Source organism: Chenopodium quinoa, unplaced genomic scaffold, assembly GCF_001683475.1.
Source record: "Chenopodium quinoa cultivar QQ74 unplaced genomic scaffold, ASM168347v1, whole genome shotgun sequence".
Lineage (NCBI taxonomy): Eukaryota > Viridiplantae > Streptophyta > Magnoliopsida > Caryophyllales > Amaranthaceae > Chenopodium > Chenopodium quinoa.
The window spans coordinates 103,516-130,489 of record NW_018745521.1 but is presented as its reverse complement, the minus strand read 5'-3'; the positions used below and the strand labels follow the sequence as shown (position 1 = coordinate 130,489).

The 26,974-nt window shown below is 35.4% G+C and overlaps 3 protein-coding genes across 4 annotated transcripts; 2 read left to right on the top strand and 1 right to left on the bottom strand.

The window, feature by feature from the left end:
• Positions 1-67: 67 nt before the first annotated feature.
• Positions 68-13,131, bottom strand: LOC110715322 (AP3-complex subunit beta-A-like). Its single transcript, XM_021893890.1, has 11 exons — positions 12,369-13,131; positions 11,539-11,615; positions 9,267-9,516; positions 8,255-8,881; positions 7,615-7,788; positions 6,617-6,743; positions 6,429-6,538; positions 5,603-5,803; positions 2,953-3,959; positions 1,463-1,732; positions 68-670 (listed from the first exon to the last, which is right to left on the bottom strand). The coding sequence occupies exons 1-11, from the start codon at positions 12,582-12,584 to the stop codon at positions 301-303; spliced, it is 3,429 nt and encodes a 1,142-aa protein (XP_021749582.1). The 5' UTR covers positions 12,585-13,131; the 3' UTR covers positions 68-300.
• A 2,581-nt stretch (positions 13,132-15,712) lies between these two features.
• LOC110715312 (protein INVOLVED IN DE NOVO 2-like) lies at positions 15,713-21,334 on the top strand. Of its 2 annotated transcripts, none has more exons than XM_021893880.1 (9): positions 15,713-16,012; positions 16,669-17,621; positions 18,168-18,349; positions 18,573-18,662; positions 18,777-19,064; positions 19,172-19,381; positions 19,819-20,056; positions 20,818-20,894; positions 21,002-21,334. In XM_021893880.1, the coding sequence occupies exons 2-7, from the start codon at positions 16,712-16,714 to the stop codon at positions 20,047-20,049; spliced, it is 1,911 nt and encodes a 636-aa protein (XP_021749572.1). In that variant the 5' UTR covers positions 15,713-16,012; positions 16,669-16,711; the 3' UTR covers positions 20,050-20,056; positions 20,818-20,894; positions 21,002-21,334. The 2 variants fall into 2 exon arrangements, with proteins under 2 accessions (XP_021749572.1, XP_021749571.1); XM_021893879.1 differs by having other exon boundaries at positions 15,714-16,012; positions 20,836-20,894.
• Positions 21,335-23,468: 2,134 nt separating this feature from the next.
• On the top strand, positions 23,469-25,992 carry LOC110715267 (factor of DNA methylation 1-like). Its single transcript, XM_021893831.1, has 6 exons — positions 23,469-23,703; positions 24,068-24,330; positions 24,438-24,500; positions 24,672-24,848; positions 25,075-25,287; positions 25,465-25,992. Exons 1-6 carry the CDS (start codon positions 23,469-23,471, stop codon positions 25,990-25,992), a joined length of 1,479 nt encoding a protein of 492 aa, XP_021749523.1.
• Positions 25,993-26,974: the final 982 nt, after the last annotated feature.

The window sequence follows — 26,974 nt, the reverse complement described above, 5'->3', positions numbered from 1 at the left end:
GTTCTCAAGGGTGGTCAGCATGTACATAACTTCACCATGATAACTGAATAAAGCATTGCAATGTATAGAAAGAATAATTCACACGTTGATTTCATTAATAAAATTTTGCTTCTCAAGAAGTTTTACAGATACCTCAACTCATATACAGCCCAAAGGCATGTCCAGCACTCTCTTTATAATAAAGACAAAAAAAACAGAATTAGTTGAAGGGGGGAAAAGGAGTATGCAGAAAATGTTGTATGAAGGATAATGATATAAAAGAAAATACGGTAGCACAAGAAAGAAGCTCATCCACTTTTTTTATGAGCTGCTAGGCGAGGTTTCAGTTAAGAAATTTACAACTCTATTCAACAGATTTAAGCCAAAAACAGTTTCTTCACAGTTGACCTTCACGGATATATTTAATGGTTTCGAGCAAGAACCTTCAACAGTAATGGTAATCAAGCAAGGAACAGAACTGCTTAATATCTCAGCACTGAATCGTAAGCACAAACCTGATGCATCATCAAGTTTAGAGGCCAGTGGAAAATCCACAGATACGAGAAAAAGGTTTGCATTACTTAGCATCTTTAGTGCTATGCTCTCACATATTATAAGATACACATCCTTTGTCAAATAAGTGTCACTTTTGTCCTTGCTCAGCTCCAAAATATGATCAGCAAAGGTGCACCTGAGACATACCGGTAAACATAAACACCCGGAAAAAAAAATTAAAAAGTAAAAATCAGTAAACACTAAGACAACAAATCAAGGACAAATAGCACCGAATCCTAGCAAACTAAGATAGATACACACTTGCATCACATTAACTGGTGAGTGACCCAGCTAAGCAAAAATATTATAGGGTTCATTGCCAATATGTGTATATTTTGAGATGATGACCGCCCTTACATTATCATACAAAAAATACATTATCCATAACTGACGTGACGTCATTGCTTAGCTTTTTGACAGAAAGAAGTTACTCCAGTAGTCCATTACTAACTAAATTAAGGGCAGTTATTACAAAAATTCTAATCAATACAAAAATGAATTAATTATTGAGAGAGAAGTTATCTTTTCTATATGTAGGCATCATGATGGCAAGATGAACTGGAGATTTTCTAACTTGAAAAAACAACATGATCATGGTTCTAACAGTGTCACACCACATGCAAATTGATTTTCCATTAGCCTAAATATAAAGTGAAAGAGGAGACAGCATTGGGACAAATTACGATCATGAATGTGACTATTCTTCCATCTGTACTCTGGCTTCCATTAAGCAACTTTTTATTATAATTCATGGTTTAGGACAAGCTACATTGTTATTAAGAAAAAAATGATAACATGCATTTCTATGTTGAGTACCACCCCTCAAGATGATTTTAATCATTTAAGCTAGTAGATCATCTACACATGCAGTACAGCAAATAATCATGAACAAAACAAGAGTAAGAACAAAAATAATTAAGTGCCATACCTTCTCACATATTCAAACATGCCAGGCAACTGTGATTCCTTATTTCTAAATTCTGGAACATCCATTTTTAAGGGCTTGATAAAGTATCCAATATCAGGCCGCAACTTGACAGAGTAATTCTTGCCATTGCACTGTAATGACAATTTTAGGGGTAGCAGATGATGATGAAACCGGACCTGAAGGACCCGTTTTATTATTTGACTTGGTCCAAGAGAACCAATCCCTTCCATTGGAACCAAAGTTGGAACGTCAACCTGAGCGGCAGATGACCTGAGATATCAAACCCTCCAATAAATCACTGCTTTTTAAAATATAAAAAAGGACTATAAGGAAGCTCTAGAAAAATCACAAAGGAACCAAAAAAACACAAAATGAACCATTCCACCCATCAAGTACTGCCACCTAGAATCTTCATATTTTTTTGAAAATCACAATGGAAACTAGTGGCGTCACGCTCATGTCACAACATGAAAAATGTGATAGCATAACATTGTCTAAAAACTTCCTTTCTAAATTAATGATATAAAATAAAGTTCAGACAAATGCTATCTCAAAAGGAATCCACCAAAGTAGCAGTGTGGAAAATGTGTCATTGTGTCAAAACATCAATCATCATGGTACAGAGTAATGAAAAAAGAGCACTACACATGTTAATGCCCCTAGAAACATCAAAACAAGACCTAAGCTACCCACTAATCAGAAAGAAGTATAGATTCTAGAAATCAATCCTCATGATCAAGAAATTCCTGTAAAAATCATTCACATTTTTCTTAAGTATCTTCAGCGAGTTAACTGTTTGCAAAATCTATTTGACCAAAAAGCACTATCCTGAGACAATAGTGTCCCAAGACAGCTGAACCCCATAGCATTAACCTAAACATGTTCCTCTATACTGGTTTCCAACCTTTTCCCATCTATTTATCATTCTAGAGAGGTATCAACTTTCAAAACATACATAGGCATGTCATGTGCAGTTGCCATTCCTTGATTGGGAAAGCATAACCCAGCAAACTACATCACAAGTAAGAAGCAAGGCACAACATACGGAGACATTTGATGCAATCCAATATTTCCAAAGCTGAAATATTAGCAGTAAAAATTGACTTCTTCAGCTGCACGTTAAATGGACACAGGAATTTCTTCATATGTTCTCACTAAACTTTGAGTAAGCATGGCAGACAGGAATCGTAACATTCTCAGTGAAAATGATAGGAATTCTGGCATTCTGGGCATAATTTTAGAGGAATTTCACATCAACAAATTATAGTTTTAAACTTAACTGACAACTCAAATTTAGCAACAGAAAGCACCCACTGAATCCACAGGTTACAATGACAAATATTTTACAAGAGATGGGATATACTAATCATGTCAAGTACACACATCAGTTTCCTTATATTGTAGCTAATATTTGAGAGAGAGAGAGAGAGAGAGATGCTCATATAAATAGTTAAGGATTTAAAAGTATATCTAAGCATTTCAGTTAATACCTCTCTGCTGTCATAAATTCTTGTTCTGTCACATCTGGAACTCTGATGGGGTCTTGATCTGCCAAAATCACTTCTGAAATAGGCTCATCAGAGCAATTATGAAAAGTAACCTCCACACAAGTTAGCAATGGTGAGATGTCTGATATCTGAGAGGAAAAAGAATAATCCACCTTCAACCCCTGACCACTCACAGTATCTAGAAGCGTATATGATTTAGGCTTGACCCGATTGCTAAGATTATCAATGGAGATTCTGGCAGATACCTGGATGGCATCACTTCCAGATGATTTCAGGTCCGACAAAACAGGCTGCTCGCCCAACCATGACTCTAAAGCCCTCCTAGATAAAATTTCCTCCACTCCACCAGATCCAGACGGATCGTGAATAGTCTCAGCACTATTCTGCCCCTTAAAAGAATAGTCCATATCTGAAATCTGGATCAGTGGACCTGAATTTTTATCAGCCTCACTTAGAGGTTGGCTCTCCTCACTGCCATAATTAGAAACCGAGGCACTATCTGAATGCTGAGAGCTGAAATCAGATGCACTTCCTTCATCCAGAGAACCAGAATTTATCTCAGAATCATCTGTTATATAGAAGTCCCCAGACTTTTCTCTTCCTTGGAGTACATCAGAGTCTTGGTCAAAATCGGCAAAAAGCAGGCTACAAGGTTTAGGGAGAGGCTCATAACCTGGCGCAGCATGAAAAACTATTTGTGAAAGAGAGCCAGGAAGATAGAAACGGGAACTTATGGGTTCAGACAATGGTGACCTTTTAGGGGGCCCGAACATTTTTTCTGCAATGAGATGGACTGCCGCCTCTTTTGGTGAAACATAGTCTACATCATTATCATGAGAGCCCAGAAACGTTGACAGCATCTTTGATAAAACACGAGCTCGGTCACGGACATCATATTTCATGTCGTTCTTTGCCAATTCAAGCACATAAGTTACAAGTTTTTTAATTGTCAATTGATCTTGATCTTCCCCTTTGGCACACAATAAGACCTGAATCGAAGGGAAAAGAAACAATTCAGTTATGATTTATAAATTTATTGACAACACCAAGAACTTGAATAGCAAGCTTATCCACCAACGAGAGCATAGAACAGCAACTGTGAATTGAAAATGCCAGAGTTTACATCGCGTAAGGTATCGGAAAGGACCAAAACCCCCCTTTTTTTTTTGGCCATGTTCACAGGCATGCCATTGTCAAGTCATATAATCTGCAATTCACAGATACACAAATTGTTTCTAAGGAACTCCAACACTGTACCCTCGCTTCAAGGAACTGTACTTGCCCTTGATCCAATTACCATACGATAAAACTTATACAAGTCAAAGAACCTTGCATGTGGTCAGACACATGAAGCATATATGAGGATAAGAGCCATTACACTTTGATGCCATGTCTGTCCACAAATTCATGGCCAATCACAAATTACAGAAATAAAATTCATATTTAGGGTTATATTCAAATAAAAGTTGATAGACGATAGTCAAGATATTACATTTGGGCTTTTATTCTCCTTTGATAAGCGGCCTAAATGGTAATCTCATTGAATTAATTGGTTCACTTTACTTTTTAATCACAAAATAAGATGCATAACTTTGAGCCACTTACATTTTATCCGTTCTTTCTCATAGTATTTTTTTATATTTCTGATTTTCTGATCCATAAACAAAACTAAAAACAAAGCAGGAGCAATGTATGAAGTTAATCAAAGTATGACTAACTTTCTCATATTTTCCTACTATACAAAAACAAAGAAGTATAAATAGGAGGGTAGACAAAGACACATGTAAACCATAGGAATACACATTTGGGCCTTGCCTAGATTTGGGGAATGGAGTGAAAAATCAATGGGGTAAAAAATATGGGCTTGCACTCTTTGCCTGAATTGAGGTTAACCTTTTGGGCCCTTAACATGTCCCCTCAAAGGAGGGTAATACATTACCCACACAGCACCAAGAATAATAGTTACCCAATTAATATTCCTCACCACTTTCCAATTCCACTTGCCTCCTCTCTTTGTTTCTTTTACAGGCTCTTTAACTCCCTCTCCTCACCGCCACCTCTCTCCTTTCTCTTTCTCCCTCTTTCCCTTCCATACGCATGAGATTGCAATCCTCCAAGTACCCAAGTATCTGCTATCAGATCTGGTTTGTACTATAATTTTTTATCTTAAGTTATTCATCAATTTCAATTTTTAAGTATAAACCAAGTTATGTTGTTTCATGAAAAAGTATAATTTTTTATTTTTGGTAAATTATTGTTGAATTAATACTGTAATTGGTTATAAAATTAACTAAAAAAACTGTGTGTTGCACGGGAATTAAGCTACTTTCAAGCATAAACAAATAAACAGGAACAAATTGATTAAATGTTCTGCACCATTTGAATCCTCTTATTCTTCAAACAAAGTACACATTTCTCATAATGATGAATTGGATACCTGGGCATGCAGTTATGCCCCCATACCCATCCATAGCCCAAATTTGATTAACATTGCGGAGGTAAAACATTTAGTGATCATACAGATATAATTTGGCATGAAAGCATCGATTACAGACATTACGACAGGCAAAAAGGCAATATACAGTGAAATGTTAGAGTGAGAAGAGCCATGGAATGGTAGACCTTGACTTACCTTAGTAGCAGTATTAAGTATTTGAAGCTTTGTTTCAGAAGCTTCTGAAGAGAAGCAATGAGCAAGATATCTGAGTACTGAGGTTAACATCAAAGGAACTCTGTCTCCTAAAGAGTTGTATTCACCAACCATCCATATAATTATTGCTCGTGCTGCAGGCACCTTAATTGAATCCAAGCTTCGAACCAATTGAATAATAACCTAAATGTCAAAGATTGAGAATTAAAAACATCAAGCACATGTAAAATGGCAAAATTATTTCAAAAGAGCAATAAAGAGTAATCATTATCTGACTTATAAAGTAGTCTTGAAACAGGATAATAAAGAATCCTCATCAGCAACAAAAGGCATGTCAACCGCATGTCCGGAAAAAAGTCTAAATTTCTATGTTCTAAAATTTATAGAAAGCAAAAGAAAACCACCTAGGGCCTCAGCAGCTCAGACAAGCAGGGAAAGGACAAAAAAAGGAAAGCAACTTCAAGCTATGATCAAAAGATTCACTTTAAAGAATCAGTAATCAAAGGTCTTCAGAAATCTACTTTGCTTACTTAATAATATTGAAACTATCTCCACAACCCCACCAAGAGATAATTAGTATCAAGCGAGGTCTTACAGGCTACAAGCATAAACAAATCTTATGGAGTTTAATGGCAAATTCATATTACGAGAATAGCACAATCTAATTATTTTCAATACTTTCACAAAACAGTATCCTAAATTCGAGGGTTTATTCACAGAAACCTCGTATTTCAAGCGTTCCCACCGTGAGAAAAAGAGAGAGAAAATGACAATTTGAACTGGAAATGATTAGCTGAAGCAAAGCTACCTTTTCATGACTAGGTGGATCTTGACTTATGATGGCTTTAATTGACATCACTGCTTGGATCAGAATTCCAGCTTCCTCATCCAAAGCATTATTCTCACTCGTCAAAAATTCTGCGATTTATTAATAAATTCAATGATCTTGTTCCAGAGTTTAATGATTAAAAAAATAGAGAGCCTAAAAAAGCTCACCCATTTTGGTAAGTGACAAGAGGCCTTCCAAACATATATTAGAAAGTTTTGGGAGACGTTGAGCACATAAACCAATAGCAGCAACTGTATCAGCGGCAAATCTTCTGTCTGGATCTTTAATGTAATCCTATCAACAAGAAATTGACAGTTAACAGGATATACAATGAGAAAAGCCACTACCATAAAGACTCTTAACTTTAAACTAAGAGATTTATTAAGGAAAGAACAATATTAACTTTCAAGCTAAAATATAGAGAAGCTACTACATGCAGTCTACTGTGTACACCACTTGGGTCCAGGTTTCATGATCAGTAGAGAATCAAATGCCAAACAAAGACAATTCTCCTAATTGACTTTTCTGACCTCAAAAAAAACCATAGTTAACCAACACGAGTATTAAGTTCCAGAATTGTCAAAAACTTAAGGCTACTTTCAGTTTTCAATTGTTCAGGATCAACAACAAAATATCAATCCATATAAAACATAAAATTAGCTTCTACACAAATTTTAGGGCATATACGAAATTAAATTAGCTTCTGCACAGGTAGCAATATTTCTGAAGGGGGGTCTGCATATAATTACTTGGTTCTACACATAGGTAGACAGGCAAGAAGAGCCTCCCATTCTAGGCTTATTCTTTTTTCCTGAACATAGGTTAGATTTGTCTCAATGTTAAGTTCAAGATAATAACTTCCATTTTTATAATCCGTTTTTATTGGTATTGATGGCTTGATGCTCACATGTATGCATTAAAAATTGTGCAAAAAGCAAACAATAACAACTTACAGAAATGGAGGGAGTATGTCTCAAGCAACTACAGTGGTTATTACCTCAACATGAATAAAACATCAATTTGAGAGTACTGTCCTACTGAGGAACAAGTAGCATAATAATTAAAAGTTGGGAAACAACATCAGCGCATCACATTATTATAGCTACCCTTACATAGTGAAAATAAAGATGTTCATAAAAAGGGAAAGAGAGAAAGAGATGAGTACCTGGAATTCTTGAAAAATGCAAGGAATTGAAGAATCCGTAGCAATCAAAGAGAGAATATCAAGCTTTAGAGCTTTTATCTGGTATGTTTCTGAAGTTGATATGAAGAAATCTTCATAATAGTCAGCAAAAAGTGAAGGCATGACTTTAGCAAAAACTTGAATATTACAGAGAACCTAAACAAGCCAAGCAAATGGAAAAATCAGTGGCATCTTCTCAATGCACCACACAAGTAAAGAAACTCTACAAATTAATTTCATGACCACATCTAGCCGGAGAAACATAAAAAATAATAATTTAAAAAAATAAATAAAAAAAAAAAAAAATCCATTTCTAATCTGATATGCTCCAGAGACTTTAAAGAAGATACAAGCCTGACTGAGATCAAAATTATCACCAAAGAAATACTGCAGCAAGATTACCACATTAAAGATGAGGTAACATAATTGCATAAGACAGATCAATTGCTTAACAAAAGGTTTTTTCCTGAAAATGTTGTCCTGTGGGAGAGCAAATGTAAATGCAAGTAGGCAACAGCAGGTGATTGGACATATTTTACAAAAGCAGATAATGACAACAGTGACTCTAGGACATATTGCAGAAACAATTGAGAGTAAAAAGAATAAGAGTAGAGAAACCAACCACATATTTTGAAGCGCGTGATGATCTTAATACAAACAACAATGGTTTTACTATTTTGTTTACACTATCCTTCGGTGCCATGATCCAGTGCACTCCAGCAGCTGCAAGTAATACAGCACTGTTCTGACTCCATAGAAGGGGTGATGTACACTTCAGAAGCATCTTCAGGTCATCATTTGTTTCAGCAGAAGTAAGGGATACATCATCTATGTTGGAAAGCCTCCTTTTATCTGAACTCGATCGTGATAGGTATTCATCAGAACCTTCAGTGTACGACCTGGCAACCAAGTCCACTAACTCTGGCTGACAGCTTCCATGGCCTAAGTCATGGCTGTCTTGTAAGTGAATGTCTGCATTTGGACCAACCTTCTCACAGCTGTTAGTTCCAGTAACACAGGGAGAATACAGCACAGATTCTTTTGCAAGGCCATGCCTTGCAATCACATAGCGCAACAGAATTCCAATCAAGATTATTTGACCCCATTCTTCTACATCAGGGAGAATCTCACAGAGTCTTTTATAATTTCTTGCTATAAGAGGCAAGTTACTTGGACATATTGAATTAAATGAAGCAGCAGCAGCTCCAACTACTCCAGGTGAATGATCATTCAGTAATATACCAATAATCTGCAGAAAAAACACTCATTACATAAGTATAAATAAACAGCCAAATAAGTTAACAGAGCTGCTTTACAAGGATAACTAAAGAGTAAGACGGGGTGGCAAATTTGTTTGACACAGAGTGTGAAAGTGGAATCTCTACATGAAAAAGATTTATAAGGAAAAAAAATAAGAGAGAGAGAGAGATAGACACTTGAGAGGCCGAAACTGTAGATGGGGTGTCCAATTCCAAGAGTATGAATTCAGACTGTAAGAAAGTACTCAAAAAAAATTTGGTGGAACTGGGCTAGGATCTTTCCCTACAAGCATGTCAAAGACATATTGCGACATATAATCCAGATTACCAAACATGAGTATCTACACATCATATTATGGCTGTCATATAATATACCTCTTCAATTGCAGAAGCATTTTCCTCAAGCCGCAAATCATTCAATTTCGGAAGAGCATTGGCTGCACATCTCCTAACATAGACAGATGGATCTCTGGCACATTTGTTTATAGCAGCTAAAACAAGAGGTGCAATTACATGTAGACGGATGCCTGCCATGGTACGGAGAGCCCATGCACGTACCAAAGGGTTGGTATCCCCTAAGTCCTTCTGGAAACAATTAATTGATAATAATGCTTCATTTGGTCGCCTGGAAGACAATTGCCAGGATATATCAATAAGTATGAGAGGAAGAGTACAAGTTTAAGGAAATGATTAACCCAGTAACCTTATGATATCTATCCTTAAATCTACATTGCTACAGAAGACATCCTAAACCAAGTACAAAAGATTGTGTTCCTACGGCTGGTAAATGGAGCTGTGGGTCAATAAAGATATATACAAGAAGTACGACAAAGCACACCAGATTTATATGTGGAAAGTGGGGGAATACTACTAATCCAGCATATGGAAAATATTACAACCTAACTTTCATAAACTAGTAGCTCAAGGTATACTCTTATCATGCATTTAAGCTTTCCAACTTAACCATAGTCACACACACACCTTGAATCTCTCACAAGTAGACAAAAACTTGCAAGTTGCAAATCTTGCTCACACATTGCAGCACTCTTTATAAGCACAACTAAGAGACTTCTCTAGTAGTCATGACACTAATTGGACATTATTATCTTCTTTGTCTCCACTAAACACTGTCACCCCATCTCCATAGAATTCAGTTTCACACATTCTTGAGTTGGTTATCTCTCATAGACTCACCAAGGCTTAGCAAGTGGTTCCCGAACAATGCAGAGTTCACAGTCCACAGGCTCCACACTTCAACCATGTCTTGAATTCCCTTGAGACAAGTTTATTGATGGGCTCTTGGTCACCAATTTAGTATGCCTAATAAAGCAATGAACTTCATATATTCAAGATTCATAAACCAAGCTCTTGACACTCACATTTAAATTGTTTCAAATTTTGGAGTTACAGCCCACATAAGAATTTAACAAGTTGCAATTTTCCAGGCTCCCAAGGGGAATGAGGAAAAGGGAGCATATATCAATAATGATTGGAAGAACAGCTGGCAGTGGACAATATTCTGTACTATAAGAGTTCATTTTTAAAGACTAATTACAGTTCACTTAACATAGCCTGAGTACTGAGTAGGCAATAGGAGACAGTATATCTCTTAATCTTACTCGACACTATAACCCCTCTGTTCCAAATTTTTGCAATTACCTTAGGCATGAAGATTAAACATTGTGGATAAGAAAGAAAAGGTATGAGAGTGTGGGACTGGAGAAAGAAAAAGTCAACTTGTAAAAACAAGCATGTTATATAATATGAGACGGAGGGAGTGCAGGCTTAGTACCTCATTGAACTACTACAAATATTTGTCTAATCCACACCCATCAAAAAGACAAAAATAAGAGAAACACATATGCTACCGATAGTTCAACCTAGCACTCTAACAAGTTGAGAGGTGAAGATAACTAAAGAAGATTCCTATCAATGAGTTAAAGCAGCCTTTAACTAAACCATCTGATAGACATTGCGGCTTCATATTACAAAGCCTAGTGCACGAACCACAAAAATAGGTAACTGTCCATATACTTAAACAAGATAGGGGATTTAGTTTTGAATACTTCTCATTGTTTCCTAATTTATTAACAAGAAGCTGTGGGAATCTATAGACTATAGTTACTATGTTTGCTCAAAAGAAAGCAGTCCTCTTGTTTCCTAAACTCTTGGAGATGAGGATTTAAATGTCCTTTATCAATAAAATATAAGATATGAGCAAAGTTAGAAATGAAAAGTTCTCACCCAATAACTCAGTTTTGCATTAAAACTTGATTAAATTATTACACTCATCTAATCTTTTCACCTTTGTTGAGAAGCAACTGTTAAACATAATTCATCTAGAAGAATGCTATAAGTATTAATCAACAGTCAAGGTGAGTCAACAGCATGTAAAAATGTTGACATAGTGCATCTAATACATAACCTTTAACTCCCTAGTAACCTAAGACTACTAGTTGCAGTCCCCTAGTAACCTAAGAGGCTAAGACTACAAGTTGCTGTCCCTTACAAAACACAGTGCCAGTTCTGTATTCCACTGACATGAATGCAATAATCAAGAGAGAAAGGGATAATGCTTAAATAGATAACTCTAAATGGACTTTGCCACGGGATGTAGGAACATTAGTTATTCCTTAATGAAGCATACTTTTCAGCGTAATGCAGCAGGTATACATAAACCAGCTTCTTCACTTCCAATGAATGTGATGCTACATTCTTCACAACCTGTACACAAAACAAACACAAGCATGTCCTAATAAATATAACTGAACATTAGGTCATATGAAATCTTTCAGCAAAACATGCTTCCTCGAGAACCAAAAGGAGGGGCACAACATGATTAATATAGTTCCAACATGAACCCCAGGTAACCCTTTCCAGTGAATCAGGATCTTGGCAATGATGTAGTCCTCACAACCCAGTTTGACAAAAGCCATTTCAAGTAAACAATGCTACATTTAGTTTAACAGACAGCAGATTAAGCAGCTAAACCCACCCTGACAGTAGTAACTACTGAAGACACTAATTTCATTTAACATGTTGAAATTATACATACGGCCTTACAATAAAAAAATAACTGTAACTCTACAACCCTGACTGAAATTCATTCAAAACCAAATTAGCAAACAAGTCCACTAGGCTCTACATTTGCTTACAACATAACAACAGCATCTACATCAATATCAACAATGTAGGACCAATTCGCTGTTACAGTAAAACAGACAATGCGTATCGAAACAAATTATGGAGTATGATCGGCATTCAAGCTAATTCTTCTTCTAGTAATAGATCAGTCAATTCATCCAATACAATTCAAACACGAGCAAAAATAATATCCATTTAATCTAATTCTTCTTCTCGTATTAGATTGAGCTTACGGAAACTAGCATTAATCACTCAAATCCAATCTCAACTTCAAACTAAGCTCAATCAACACAAAATTTATGCAATAACATCAACTTAAACTGGAAATTCAACCTGAGGGAAGAAATTGGAGACATCAAAGCCTTGAGCAATGAGAGCAAGAAGACGTTTAAGCGCTTCGCACTTTTCTGAGTCGAATTTGCTGTCGAGAAGAGGAGCGATGCTGACATCTTCGGGATCATCGTAGAGGTGAGCGTCGGTACCGATCCGAAACACCATTGTCGACGCTTTGCTGAACGATTCGGCGGTTGCTCCGAATTGCGGGAACATATCTCTGCAATTGATCGATTTTTGAGTGATTTCTAGGGTTCTTGAATTTTGGTAGTGATTTTTCAGAGAAAAGGGGGAGAAATGGCGGGGGAGGAGGGAGATTGAAGAATGAACTGGCTTTTTTAGAACGTGATAACCCGGCCTGCAACGGTTTGATCAGTAGATAGTAGTGAATAGTGATGAATAAGGCAATTGTGGTTTTAGAAAGGCTAACGAGAAGGCTTATTGCTCGTGTTATGGCTCGCGTCAACTTCCTTGATTATTTAGACAATGTTGACATGTCGTAGTGATCTTGGGATTTTTCTTCTCCATGAATGAAAATCTACCTATTGATTCAAAATATTAAGAATAAATTATCAAATTAATGACTGATATTATACCCAATTGGACATTTGAGCTTCATATTTTATTGAGCATAAAAAACTCATCTAAAGTGTTGTGTTAAAAATGATAAATATTACAAGACATAAACGCACCATTTTCTCTCTCCTCTCTCCTCTTTTAGGGTTTTAATTTTTTTTTGGCCATTTAATCCGGAAATAGTATAATTTCTTCAAAAATTAGACTATTTTCGACCCTTTTTCTTAATTTAATTTAGGTGTTTTTCTTTATTTTCTTTTTGCTTTGTTTTGTTCACTTACTAGATTAGTACTTGCGCGTTGCACGGTGGTGATAAGTAATTAATCCATATTTTTTTTATATCTTTTGTTGTTGATAACTTTTTAATATTTTTTTTTTGTATAAAGTTGTTTTTTATAAATATAAGAAAACATGTACATAATCCTTATTTTAATTGGTTTTTTTTTTTTATGCTACATCATAATATTTACTATGTTATTGAAAATTTATGAAAATGATGGTTAGACAAAATATATTTAATGTTGCATTATCTATTAAGCTTATACGTTTAGAGTGGAAGTTAAAGAAACCGTATCTATATTTATTAAATATTGTTGTATTAAGAATATCCAAAATTAATACGGAGTATACAACAATATTGATACAAAATTCAAGTTTCAGATTTTTAGTTTCATACCTACTTTGTCCTAATTTCTAACAAGTAAAATGTAAGGGCAAAAAAAAAATAATTAGAATTGATGACATCATATTGAAGCTTGGAGGGAAAATTTTTAATAAGAGCTTGACACATAAGACACTTTAAGGAATTGATGACATTAGCATGTTTTGTTTTAGTAGCAGTTAATAGATTTGTGAGAGTATGTCCCAATTTTATAGGGTTTTTTTCCAATTTTATGGGATTTTGATTCTCATCTATGGATAAAAAATTTATTTTTAGGTTTTTAATAATTGGAAAGGTGATTTGAATTCGTATGGATTTAGGGTTTGTCATCAACTTTACAATCATAACATTAGCGCAAATTGATAAGGTCTCTACTTGAAAAGATGCGAAAACATCGAAAATCACTGTTCGCGTCAAGTTTGAAGCAGTGGAGTGTAAGCTATGCCAAATATGCAAACTAGTTATGATTTTGATTCTAAAAGTTATGTTATTTTCTCTAAATCCGTTGTTTACAGATTAATGTTATTATTGTAGATGTCATATCACTATTCATTAATGATAATATTTTCTTCCTGTAAAAAAAAAATCACTGCATAAAACATATTAAAAAAAATAAATAAAAAAAAAACTTAAAAAAAAAACACACACACCAAATAAGAAGTTGCAATGAGAAAGTTAAAAAGTATATTAGATGTCTTTTAAAAGTTGTGTGTTTATAAGGTTGAACGAGAATTTAAATATGTAAAACTATGTTTAGTTTTTTTTTTTAGGGAAAAAACTATGTTTAGACTTAAAATCAATAAAGCATGTTCCAAGATAACACACTCATATTAGGTCCCGTTCAGTTCACCTTAAAAAAGTAATATTAAGTAAAAATAATTTCAATTCAATAAAATTAATTTTAGTTTAGTAAAAATAAGTTCAGTTCAGTAAAAATAAGTTCAATTCTGTAAAATTCAGTAACTATAAAAAAGAAATATACTTCGTAATAGAAAATCAGTAAAAATAATTTTAGTTCAGCAAAAATAATTTTAGTTTAGTAAAAATAATTCCAATTGAACAAAAATAAGGTGAAGTGAACAGGACCTTACTTTAAAAAAAAATAAAATTGTCTCGACATTATGTGAATATAATATTGAGGTGCAGCCACATACTAAAACCATTAAACATTTGGTTTTCCACTTAGCCAAAAATGGCATCATGATGTATTTAAAACGAGGTGAGATTGTAACCAATTGACCACCCGTTCTTGATTGATTCGGTGCGATAGTCTAGTAAAATACACGAAAATTGATTAAAAGATAAACGATAGATCTAGAAAGGCAATTGTGGTGCATGCTTGCATGGGTTACGTGTGCAAGCATCTTGTTATGGATTACATGTGCAAGCATCTCGTTTTTATGTCCCACCCGCGCATCTTTGTATAGATATATTTGATTGGTTTGCCAACCAAATTAGTTTGATAGAGTGAATTGACTTAGCAAAACAAATTTTCATTTCTTACTCCAGCGGTTATACATATCACTAGAAAGTTTGATAAGTTTACAAGCAAGTCCTACCTTACGCCGTCGGAGTTTCTCAAGAATTCTAATACTAATCCAAGGAACTATACACCCAATGCTAAAAAACATTTATAACTCCATATATACAAATTATGGTTCTTTCGTTTTCTTAATTGCACAATTTTCATATTACATTATAACCCTCTTTTAGAAATGAGGGGAGTAATATTTTAGTAGCATTAATGCATAATTATACAAAGTACTCCGTACTATGTAGAGGTGTTAATTCGGGTGTCCGGATCAGACTCGATGAAGTCGGGTCGAGACATGTCTATTTTTAAACTTGACTCATACTTAATTATTGCGTTTACGCGAGTCAAAATATAAATAGGATATTTTTCAAGTCGATTTCGAATTGAATCGAATCGGGTATGATTTTGAAACCTCTCTTAAACATGTTAAATGTGTGGCCCACATTGCAGTATTGCACAATTGTATCGTCCTCCTTGTGAAAACCTTGAAATAAGAGTAGTTTACCAAATCTGACTTGGCACCGTACTCGCTCAAAACAGCGCGTTTTCCCCCATAAAACGGCATCCCCAAAATCAACTTTTAACTTTTTTTCAACGTTTTGTCATTTTTATCAGTGTCACCTTTCACTGCTTTCAGTAACCCACTCTCTTCCCCAAAACCTCCCCAAACTCTCTAAATCGTCTTCAATTTTTTCCCAGATTTTCTCTGATTACGAATCTCTATTTATTTAGCTCGCAAATCTCAATTTTCTTCTCTTTCTCTCTCCTATTTACTTCAGAATTTCTCAATTTCCAGCTTTGTTGTTGGTTGTTGGCGATTACCCAGCATTGTGCATGGTTGAAGGATTTCCGAAATTTTGAGTAAAATTTGAGGTATTTAGCTGTTATTCCAATTTCTGGGTATGATTTTGAAGGGGGGTTTTGTTTGTTCTGTTTGTTAGATTTTAAGTATGTAAGGATTGGAATCTTTGAATTTGACAGTTTTTGGGGGTTTTATTTTAAATGTTTGTAACTAGGGTTTTAACATTGGAACTGAAATGTAGCTTCCTAAAAACCTAAATATGTTGATTCATTGTATGGTTAGCAATTTTTTTTTTTTTTTTTTGTTATTTGTTGATGTAGGTGTGAATTGTTGTTTTGATTTGTTGGATAAATTATTTATTTAAATCCTGGTTTAGTTGAAGTTTGATGGAAAAATTGTGTATAATATTTGGTTGTTTGTTGTTTACTGACTAAATGTACATAGGTAGTTTGCTGGATAGGTTTCGATACAATATTAGACGCTATATGCTGAGGTTTTGGTTAAGGGTTTTCTGATGTGTAGTGTATTCAAAAGAATCGAAACGATATTCGACTCTAAAGGGTGGGAGGGAGGGGGGGGGGTTTGTTTTACAATAATAGGAAAAGAGAAATATCTTCTTATTGCTTCAATTGGGTGGTTTTGGTTTAAACTGGAGGTGCTAATGTAATGAGTACCTTTCTGTTTTGTTGTTTCTAAGTTCTGAAATATGCATGTATCGTATTTACAGGCTTGTTGAGTTTGTGCTGTGATTGCGAAGAGGTGAGGATTTCATGGCTCATAGCTCTGAAGAGGAGGATACTGACATTAGTGAATCTGAAATAGAAGAGTATGGAGACAAAACATTCGAAGAGCTTAAGAAGGGAAGTTCCAAGCTGAAAGTCTCAGAAGAAAAGTATACCTGTCCATACTGCCCGGGGAAAAGGAAGCGGGACTTTCTCTACAAAGAATTGCTTCAACATGCTTCAGGGATTGGAAATGCAAGTTCAAATAAAAAAAGGGCAAGGGAGAAGGCAAATCACCTTGGGCTTGCTAAATTTTTGGAAGATGAAGTGCAAAGTCAAGCTAGCTCGTCGAAACAGGCTAATGGTGATGCTGCTGTAGTTGATTGTGACCATGATGACAAGTTTGTATGGCCTTGGACAGGAATAGTGGTGAATATTCCTACTCGATACAGAGAGGGCCGGTTTGTAGGGGAAAGTGGTTCAAAGTTGAGGGATGAGTTGAGAGCTAGAGGGTTCAACCCCAAGAGAGTCCATCCCTTGTGGAACTTTAGAGGCCATTCTGGTACTGCTGCAGTGGAATTCAACAAAGATTGGCTGGGTTTGAACAATGCATTGGCATTTGAGAAAGAATATGAACTAAATCAACATGGAAAACAGCATTGGCAAGCAAAAGATACTGAAAAGTTTGGGCTGTACGCCTGGGTTGCTCGTGCTGATGATTATGATTCACCTGGGATTATTGGGGAGCATCTGCGGAAGATTGGAGACGTGAAAACAGTGTCTGAGCTTGAAGCAGAAATAGCTCGAAAGGCTGGCAAGCTTGTCTCAAACCTGACAACCGTGCTTGAATCTAAGAAGAAGAGTTTGAAGGAAATAGAGACAAAATTTACTGAGACTTCCCATAACTTCAACAAGCTGGCAGAAGAGAAAGACAAGCTTCATCAGGCATATAATGAAGGTACTAATTATTACTACATTCTTGTGTATGCACCATGGTTTTGAGTGCTATTCTAATTTTTTACCTTCACATTTAAAGTTATACTTTGTGCACTATGAATCTTATTAGAGATGTTAAGTGAAAGTGTGTAACCATAGCTGTTTGAGACTCTTGTGATCATCTCCTTCTGGGAGAAATATTCATATGGAGCAGGTATTTTCCTTTTTACAGTACTTTCATTGCATTGTCTGGGATTCTTGTTCAAACATTTGATTTGAATGTTTCTTAGCTAGAAGCTGTTAACTGTTCTCTGCTGATAAAGGATCTGGCTTATTGTTTGACTCTAATCACTCTATTCAGAAGCTTCAATATTGGTCTAAGTGCTAGCTATGACCTTAGAATACTACAGAATTACTGGATGATCAGTGAGTTAACATTCTGTTGTCCTAGCTCTCTCAAATGGGTGTATAGAGCATCATAGTTTCTTTTCAACTTAGTCTAGTCTCTGATGTGTTCATTTTGTGATGCTTTTCTCTATGTGTATTCATTGGGGTTTGTCTTAATCAGAGATTAAGAAGATTCAGCTGAGTGCTCGAGATCATTTTCAAAAGATCTTTAATGACCATTCCAAGCTTAAGCAGCAACTAGAATCTGAGAAAACAGAGCTAGATCTCCGTGTGCACGAGTTAGAGAAGCGTGAAGCAAATAATGAAACTGAAAGAAAAAAACTCCAAGAGGAGATTGAAAAGGTATAATTTTTGAGCACTTACATGTTCTGGGATTTATTGAATTTCTAATGGTAGTGCTTTAATATGTTTGATTATTCCTTTCATAGCTATCTGAATTTATTACTCAGAATTCTACAAGAAATCTGATATAAATTTTATCAAATAAATTGCGTTATAGTGCCTCTTAGCAATTGTTCACGATTTCTGCGTAAGACCTTGATATGTTGATTTGTTCTCTGTTTAGAATGCTGTGAAAAACGACTCACTTCAACATGCATCAATCGTGCAACAAAAGGCTGATGAGAATGTGCTGAAGTTGGCTGAAGAGCAGAAGGTTGGTGACTGTTCTGACTTTCGAGTGCTGTATGACAGTGTTACTTTGCAAATTTATGATTTGTGACACAACATTGTGTTAAAATTGAAACCAAATTCTTTGTCTTGATAACAGAAACAAAAGGAGGATCTACACAAGCGGATTTTGCAACTTCAAAATCAGCTGGAGGCGAAGCAAGCACTTGAGCTGGAAATTGAGCAACTAAGAGGGAAATTAAATGTGATGAAGCACGTGGGTGATGAAGGAGACATGGAGGTAATACAAAAGGTAGACTCAATGCTCAAAGATCTGCGAGAAAAAGAAGAAAGCCTAGAGGAGGTGGAGTCTTTGAATCAAACTCTTGTTGTGACTGAACGCATGAGCAATGAGGAGCTCCAGGATGCTCGTAAGGAATTGATAAATGTATGCATTAAGAGCTACAATTTAGATTCTGCACTGGTCACATTTTCTTGTGTCTTGCCTATCCTTTTCACACTCCCAAATCCTAACACTGCTTACTTGAATACAAGGGTTTGAAAGAGATGTCAAATCGTGGCTTTATTGGTGTCAAAAGAATGGGAGAACTAGATAGTACAGTTTTCCAGGAAGCTTGCAAGAGAAAATATCCTGAAGACATAGCTGAAGACAAAGCTGCAGAGTTCTGTTCTTTGTGGGATGAATATCTCCGGGATCCTGAATGGCATCCTTTTAAGGTGGTTCGGGTTAATGGTGAGCATAAGGTATGTGTTTAATAGTTTTGTCTTCATGTTATATATTAAAGATTTATAGCTTCAGTGGTGTGATTTTTTGTCTTCTCATCATGATTTATACTATAGCTATGTATCATCATCTGCATAAAGCTTGCAATGCTGTTTTCATATGAGGAGTTAAAGATATGTCTTTTGCGTTTTTTTAAGCTGTGTTGGGTTCGGATTCTCTGTGTCCAAGCGGTTGCTGTCTTGCTGAGATTATTAGCTGTGGCCTGTGGGTGATATTGTTCTCTTTGCCTCTCAAAAGTTGAAACTTCTTTTTTTGTGGGAATGGATTAATTGGTGGAGATGCTTTGCATATATTAATTAAAATTTAAAATTTTATTTTTAAGTATAAATGGATGAAGTTTGCTTTAATTTGCATTCACAGAAGTCAGCTTATTATATACTGAGTTTTCCTTTCACAGGAAGTAATAGATGTTACTGATGAGAAGCTGATAGATCTGAAGAGAGAGTGGGGTGATGATGTTTACGATGCTGTTACAACTGCATTGAAGGAAATTAATGAGTACAACCCAAGTGGTCGATACATTATTACTGAATTATGGAATAACAAAGAAGGCCGGAAAGCTACATTACAGGAAGGAGTATCATATATATTGAACAAATGGAAGGATTACAAGAGGTTTAGGGGTTGAACTCCAGGTTAGTATATGCAACTCTTGCATTTGTTCACGGAATTTAGGTCAAATGGTTTGAAATTTTCGAGTAATATTCCTCCCTACTGAATTGTTTGTCCTCTTTAAAATAGTGATTCACACAATACAAAGGGACAAGAAATTTACCTCTGTGTGTGTGTTTCTTATCAAATCCTTAATGCGTTATCCCAACAATATCCTCTGAATGGAATCACTGCTCCTAAGATGACTTTGAGCAGTAGTTTTGGACCATGAAGTTGATGCATTTTTTTGCATCAATGATGAATTTTCTGCTTCTGTAAAGCACCATTGTAAGTAAAGTTACGTGAGAGAATTGAGACCAAATGATCTTCGTGTTTGAGGAACTTTGCTTAATGAGAGTAAACTGCGAGTATTTTTTTTCTCCATTCCACAATCATGTTTAACATATTTTCATTTAAGATGTCCCTCTTATTACATTATCTTTTTTTTTTTTTTTTTTTTGAAAGTTTTCCCTCTTTTCCCCCCCTCTAAAGTAAGGCCCCACTCCCAATTGTATCTCTATACTTTTCACTCAATTCTGTGCAAAAACATATGTTAATTGTGAGGTGGAGGCAGTATCACTAATAATCTAATTGTTTTTTTGATTGACATCCAAATCTTTTAATCATAGTATGCCTTTTATATGGGTTCTCAGGTGCTGTTTATTGTAGTTTTCGTTGCTTTCTGAGAATAATTAGCCCCACAACTCCACAAGTTTTCTGTTATACTTATGATCTTATGCTTCAGCTGTCAAATTTGGTGCAGAAAATTATTTCATGGTGTATATCTTGTTGGACTGATGCAGTTATGAAAATATGAAATTGGTATGAAATGGTTACCATAATATTTGAAATCTCTCTTGAAAATTATATTTGTGAACGCCTATTGTATGATAAACTCACCTAAAAACAATTGTGCTGATTCGATGCAGGGTAAAGCATGCAAAACATTGGGCGTGACAGCTTCACATGCAGGAGGCATTTCGGCAAGCGGAAATGTTTTCCATTAATAATATGTATTGAAACAACAATTTTTATCCCCCTCACCCCTGTAAACCAGGCACCAGTTTCATTCTATGTTGGTGGCCTGGAATACAGACATTTATTATGGTGCAGTTAGCCTAGAAAAATTGCTCTAAGGGTATGGAACTTTAGACCATATCATTTCCTGTTTGGACCGTGATGATTTGTCTGTACCAGAAAACTGGCTATTAGTCTGTTCGATGATAAAATTTGCAATGTGATGCTGTCTTATTTCATCCTAATGCATTTATGTCTTGGCTAAAAATCTCAAGATGCATTTAGCCGAAATGCTTGTTTGTTAGATAGAGCAAGTGAGCAACCGCATGGCCCTTCATAAGTTATTCAATCTGGAGCCACGTTAAAGCTAAACTACGTGGCTGTTAAGGTCATGCTCGGTTTGTTTCAGTTTAGACTCCATTAACCTGTTCCTCATTCTCTTGTGCTCTCCTTTGGTAAGAGACCTATATGTCCGACATTAATCTTTACATGCACCTCCAAAATCACCATGAAAGCTCGATTACAAGATTAGGTTTGTAGCCTGAATGTTTAAGATTGTTGTTGCTCCCTTTCTCCCTCAGGTCCTCAGCAGCTGAACTACTAACAAAATGAAACATATGCGACATTAATAGATGGGTTAAAGTATACAGAGTAAAATGACTTAATCTAAAGTCATTCCATATATACTGTTTCTTAGTACAATTTCTTACACATATTGGTCTGCCCTTTGCTACGAGTTTTCTCCAACACATATTCCCTTCGTCAAGAAATGATTATATACAAGTAATATGTAAGTGCAAAGATTAGTCCAAGACGATTAAAACACTAAATGGGAAGGATAAAAATCAGTAATAATTAACAAGTGAGATCAAGTAGCAGTAGGTTTAGTTGACCTGGTCTTAGTGGTGGTGATGGAGTCTAGGTTGGTTCGAGTGATCGTGGAGGGTTCGATACCAGCAGAGAACATTGTGTTACTGGAGGATGTGGTGGTGATTAGAGTATTTATACGAAATTTCGAAGTATTACATAGTAATTTTTTAACATAGGGATAATATGTAGTAAAAAAAATAAAATAAATAAACAAAAAAATCACTAAAGAGCGCCAATTTCACAAATGGCATCTAATTTGTTAAAGTAAGATCACACTTATTGTGTTATTACTCTTGCATATTGTCCTCTGCATTTTCTCTCTCTAACGGAACAAAGAACAAACCTTGTTTTTGGCACTTGGTATTGCTATGATCTCAATTCTTTTGTATAAGTAACTTTAATTCTATGCTAATTGTTCCTTTTATTTTTTTATTTTTTTTTTTAACAGCCACTCAGAAGATAATTATTCTTTCCAATTTGGTCAGCGTACCCATTTTTCAGCTCTAATCTTTATTTTGTTGCTACTATTATTTTCATTAATGATCATGTCAAAATTAACTCAAATTTGCAAGTTGATCATGTTCAAATTTAAATTAGTTGGCTAATGTTAATGTTTAAATTTAAATTTAAATTTGCTACTATTATTTTTATTATGTTTGTTCGTTGAATTAAAATTATGATTTTCAATAGTGGATTGTTCAGTTTTCTGTTTAGTCATTGTCCATAATCTTCATATATGTATTTGTGAAAAAGTCCTAATATGATAGAATGTGTACTTGTTATGTACAAATTTGATCACCTAATGTAGTTTCTAGGGCAACTGTAGCAATTTGTTGGTGGTTTTAGTTAATCCTAAATGAATGAAAGAAAAAGTACACTATCAATGGTTTCAGTAATGGTAAATTGTTTAATGTAGTTCTGGGGTTGGGCAGAACTATCATTATGCCTTTATTGACACTGTCGATGTGGTTGCCTGGTGGATTGCAAGTTAATTCATGCCTTTTATTTTTTCCACCTGGTCTGGTGTCCATTCTTTGATATGTAACCTTGATTTAACCCGCACCAAAGCTATTTATTGAGGTGTTTGGGGGGGGGGGGAGTGGGGTTTTTCTTGTTCTTGTACTCTTGTTTATGTGACCGTTTACTATAGTATAAAGAAATCCGCTGTTTGCTCATATTGCCATTTGAAATAGTATCAGCAAATCATAGTTGCAGCTGAGTATGACCAATCAACCAATTTGCTTAAACATGTAATATTGCTTATGTTATCTGTTGTTCTTGCTACTTTATTCGCTGTGTGTTTGGTCTGCATCTTTGCAGTGTTCTTTCAAACTTTAATTGTGTCATTACGCAGGACATTATGTTGCTGCGTAATGTTAGCAGTCATTTCTGATTAGACTTTCAAACCATGTTACAAGTTAGCCTTGCTTCAAGCTGATGTAGAAATATAATGTATGAAATTGTTGTCCTGTTAACTAGATTTAATTAGTAGTTCTGGCAGAATTCACTATGGCAGATGACAACAATCGAGAGTTAAACAGTCTGCGTCAAACTGTAGTGAGACTTGCCAATGAGTTAGATTACAAGAACCATCTATTGATGGAGAAGGAAGGTCTAAGCCTTGAAAGATTTGCTACGATGAGCTCTTTAATTGAAGAGAAAGATAGACTTCTTGGTGAGAGATCTGCTGTAATCGGCTCATTGATGGCACAAAAACATAGGCTACATGAAATTTTTGTCGAAGGTGATCAAATTTAGCAATTGGCAAAACAAATAAGTCCTCTATTCTGTAAGATGAATGACATGTGTAGTGATCATGTACTTTGCAGTATGCACAATAACATTTTTCAAAATCTTGAACGATGAGATATCTTTGTTCAATTAATTTCCCAAAAGATTTGTATCTTCACATAGCATGCTGTTAAGTGTTAATTAATGATAAAGGAAAACTGTTACTTAATTAAGTAGTAATGGCTCTTCTGTCACAAACAATTTGATTGTAGAACTGCAGCTTATATTCAACCTTTTGCTAGTTTCCCTTTTTTATAAAGGGGTTTTCCTAATCTGAAGATTATCTCGTTGTTGTCTTTCCATCTTTGAATGTCCAGAGATGCGAAAATGTGAACATTTGAAACAAGAGATGAAGAAAATCAGACATGAATTAGAAGTTCAGCAGCAGATATTGGATACTAGAACCATGGAACAGGAGGAACTTCTGACTGTTAACGGAAAGGGACTGAGGATTGTGACTACCAAATCTACAAATGCTAATACGTGTTTAAAATCTCCAAAGTTCAATCTGATTGTTCCAGAAAATCAATTAAGTGAGTCCTTTGACAAACATGACAACCTGCAAAATAATCTGGAGAAGGTAAGCGTCTATACACATGTATAAGTATGTGATGAGGAAAATGTGGTGCTGAAATCTGTAATGCAGGATATTGATTATCCCTGGTGTTGCTTCTTTGATATAGGTAGATAATTGCTAGTACTGCTACTTTCTTGACTGAGGTGTTCACATATGTTTTAGTTTATAGTAGTGTAAATTACCAGTTTACTACCTTGTTTTTGTGAATTTTATTTCTCCTCACCTTCAACTGTGTTTATAATCACGTCTTCCGTCCTATCTTATTACTTCTGTTTAGAAATCTTTTTCTCTGGTTTGATGATGAACATGGAAGATTAGCCTAATTGAATGTGTATAATTCTCAGTTGCAACACTTGCAGTCACAGAATGAATATCTGAAAGCTCAGCTAGATTTTTTGAGGAAAGAACTTAACGAGAAAGGTGAAGCATTGAATCAACTTGAAAGCCTTAATCAAAATCTTACATCGAATAAGTCTTCAAGCAACAAAGAGCTGAAAGCTGCAAGAACAGAAGCCATCAAAGTATAGTAACTTTTCTTTCTTCTACCTCTGTCAACCTCATCCTTTTATCTCTATCTCCCAGCATCCCTTCTATTGTCTTTGTAAAAACATAATTCACTGATCCATATCAAGATATGAGAAGGGTGTTCCATAAATGCAATTCCACTTTCTCGAAAAAAAAACCTATCTAAAGAAGAAGTGGATTATCATTAATTTTTAACATGCATTTTTTTTTAATCTCAAACAGTGTTTCCTAACTATGGAAGGCAATGGAACAAAAATTGGGATAAAGAGAATAGGGAAGATTGATCCACAACCTTTCCGAGATGTATGCTTTAAGAAATTTTGCAGCTTAAGCTGGGAGGAAAAATTCAATGAATTATATTCTTTATGGCAAGAAAATGTTAATGATTCTAGCTGGAATCCCTTCAAGAAAGACATCAACCGCGGGGAATTGAGTGTATGTCTGTATGAATCTCAGTTGCTAATTGTGACTTTGTGCTTGCTCAGAAGCTTATATCATGGTTATTATGTCTTCAGTCCTGTTCTGTAAGAACAAAAATAGAAAATCAATGTCAGTAGATGATTATTTGCTTAAAATTCTACCAACCATATGATTCTTATTTGGAAGATGCAGGAGGTTGCTGATGAAAATGACAAGAAACTCGCAGAGTTAAGAGAAGATTGGGGTGAAAAAGCATACAAAGCTGTTGTTAATGCACTACTGGATTTTAGAATATACAACTCCAATGTGAAGTCTTCTATGCATGAAATTTGGAACTTTGAAGAGGGAAGAAGGGCTGACTTGAAAGAATTTATTCAGTACATGATCCAGTGCTGGGAAGTTCAACGAAAAAAAGGCAATGAACAGTCTGGAGCAATTGCTGAGCTGATGGCAGAGAAAGAGAGACTACTTGGACAATTGGCAAGTATCAATATTCTAATGAAGGAGAAGGACAAGCTTCTCAAAGAAAAATATGCAGCAGTTGAAAAATCGATAGCGCAGGACATGGAGAAAGATAAACTACAGAACAAAATGTCTGCAACTATCAGCAAATTACATGCAGAGAACCAAATATTACTTGAATCTTATAATGCAGGTTGTTATTCTGAGAATATGATGCCATTTAGATTAGCCATGAAGTTAATTGACACTAATGACTAAACAAAACCAAGTTTCTGGTCATTTTAGCCTCTAAAAGTTGTCATCTCATCCTTTTTTTTTGGTGGCATTCCAATGTTTTGCTAGACCATAAGGATTTGGCAGTCTACCTTGGACCACATCACAGTTCCATCTTTATTTTTTTCCTTTTTGTTTTGGTTTAGAGTGGATGGGAGAGGGGAGATGGGAGGAAGGACTTGTCTCTCTTTTTTTTTTTTTTTAATTCGTCTGACATTCTTTGATTTTTTGTAGAAAAGAGTAAGACTCAATGCATGGTGGAACCGACTGAAAAGTTTAAGCATGAGTTGCAAGATCAAGAGGAGCTGGCAAAGCAAACAGAGGAGCGCAGGGAGACAAAACGTCTCAACTGTGGGAGTAATGAAAGCTTAAAAATCAAGGAGGAAAGTACTGCTTGGTATCTGGATTATTTGGTAGATAAAGGTGGACCTGCAAAAAAGTTAAAGGACGCCAAACTTCATAATTCCAAAGGGAAAATTTTCTCAGCATCAGAAAATAAAACGGTAAATATTCTTACCTTGTATCATGCTTGCATGGGAAATCTTTATGCCTACCATCTTATGAGAAGCCTAAGTTACTCTTTACGAACGAGAGACATTACAATCTGATGTTTAAGGCTTGTGCTTTATGACTGTGTTTGTATTTTGGTCCTTCTGAAACAATCTTTCTACTTGTCAGAAAGAGGTTTCATACATCATAACCTTCTTGTATCTTTCTTGTAGCCTGATGAATTCCTCTCTGGTTGATGGTGCTGTTTATGCCTATAAATCTTGCTTATTCGTCATGACTTGGTGTTGTTTAGACTTTGAAGGTCTAACTGCTTATTCAGTTTAACTTCATAGAATATTTTTTTGTATGGACGAGTAATGCTATTCTAGTTTAGGAAACAGCATGTTAGTTTGGCAGCCTATTTCTTCCTATGTAGGTCAACCAGTTACAATTCGGTCATTATCCTTGATACTTGAGG

Bases quoted from the DNA above. Each gene is read 5' to 3' on its own strand.
- LOC110715312 (XM_021893880.1), top strand. From the start codon at position 16,712: ATGGCTCATAGCTCTGAAGAGGAGGATACTGACATTAGTGAATCTGAA. The intron at 17,622-18,167 runs GTACTAATTATT...TGTCTTAATCAG, and splicing joins TCATCAGGCATATAATGAAG to AGATTAAGAAGATTCAGCTG. The intron at 19,065-19,171 runs GTATGCATTAAG...CTTGAATACAAG, and splicing joins CTCGTAAGGAATTGATAAAT to GGTTTGAAAGAGATGTCAAA.
- LOC110715267 (XM_021893831.1), top strand. From the start codon at position 23,469: ATGGCAGATGACAACAATCGAGAGTTAAACAGTCTGCGTCAAACTGTA. The intron at 23,704-24,067 runs GTGATCAAATTT...TTGAATGTCCAG, and splicing joins ACATGAAATTTTTGTCGAAG to AGATGCGAAAATGTGAACAT. The intron at 24,501-24,671 runs GTAAATTACCAG...TATAATTCTCAG, and splicing joins ATGTTTTAGTTTATAGTAGT to TTGCAACACTTGCAGTCACA.
- LOC110715322 (XM_021893890.1), bottom strand. From the start codon at position 12,584: ATGTTCCCGCAATTCGGAGCAACCGCCGAATCGTTCAGCAAAGCGTCG. The intron at 7,789-8,254 runs GTTGGTTTCTCT...TGGCTTGTTTAG, and splicing joins CACGCGCTTCAAAATATGTG to GTTCTCTGTAATATTCAAGT. The intron at 6,744-7,614 runs GTACTCATCTCT...TCTTGTTGATAG, and splicing joins GCATTTTTCAAGAATTCCAG to GATTACATTAAAGATCCAGA.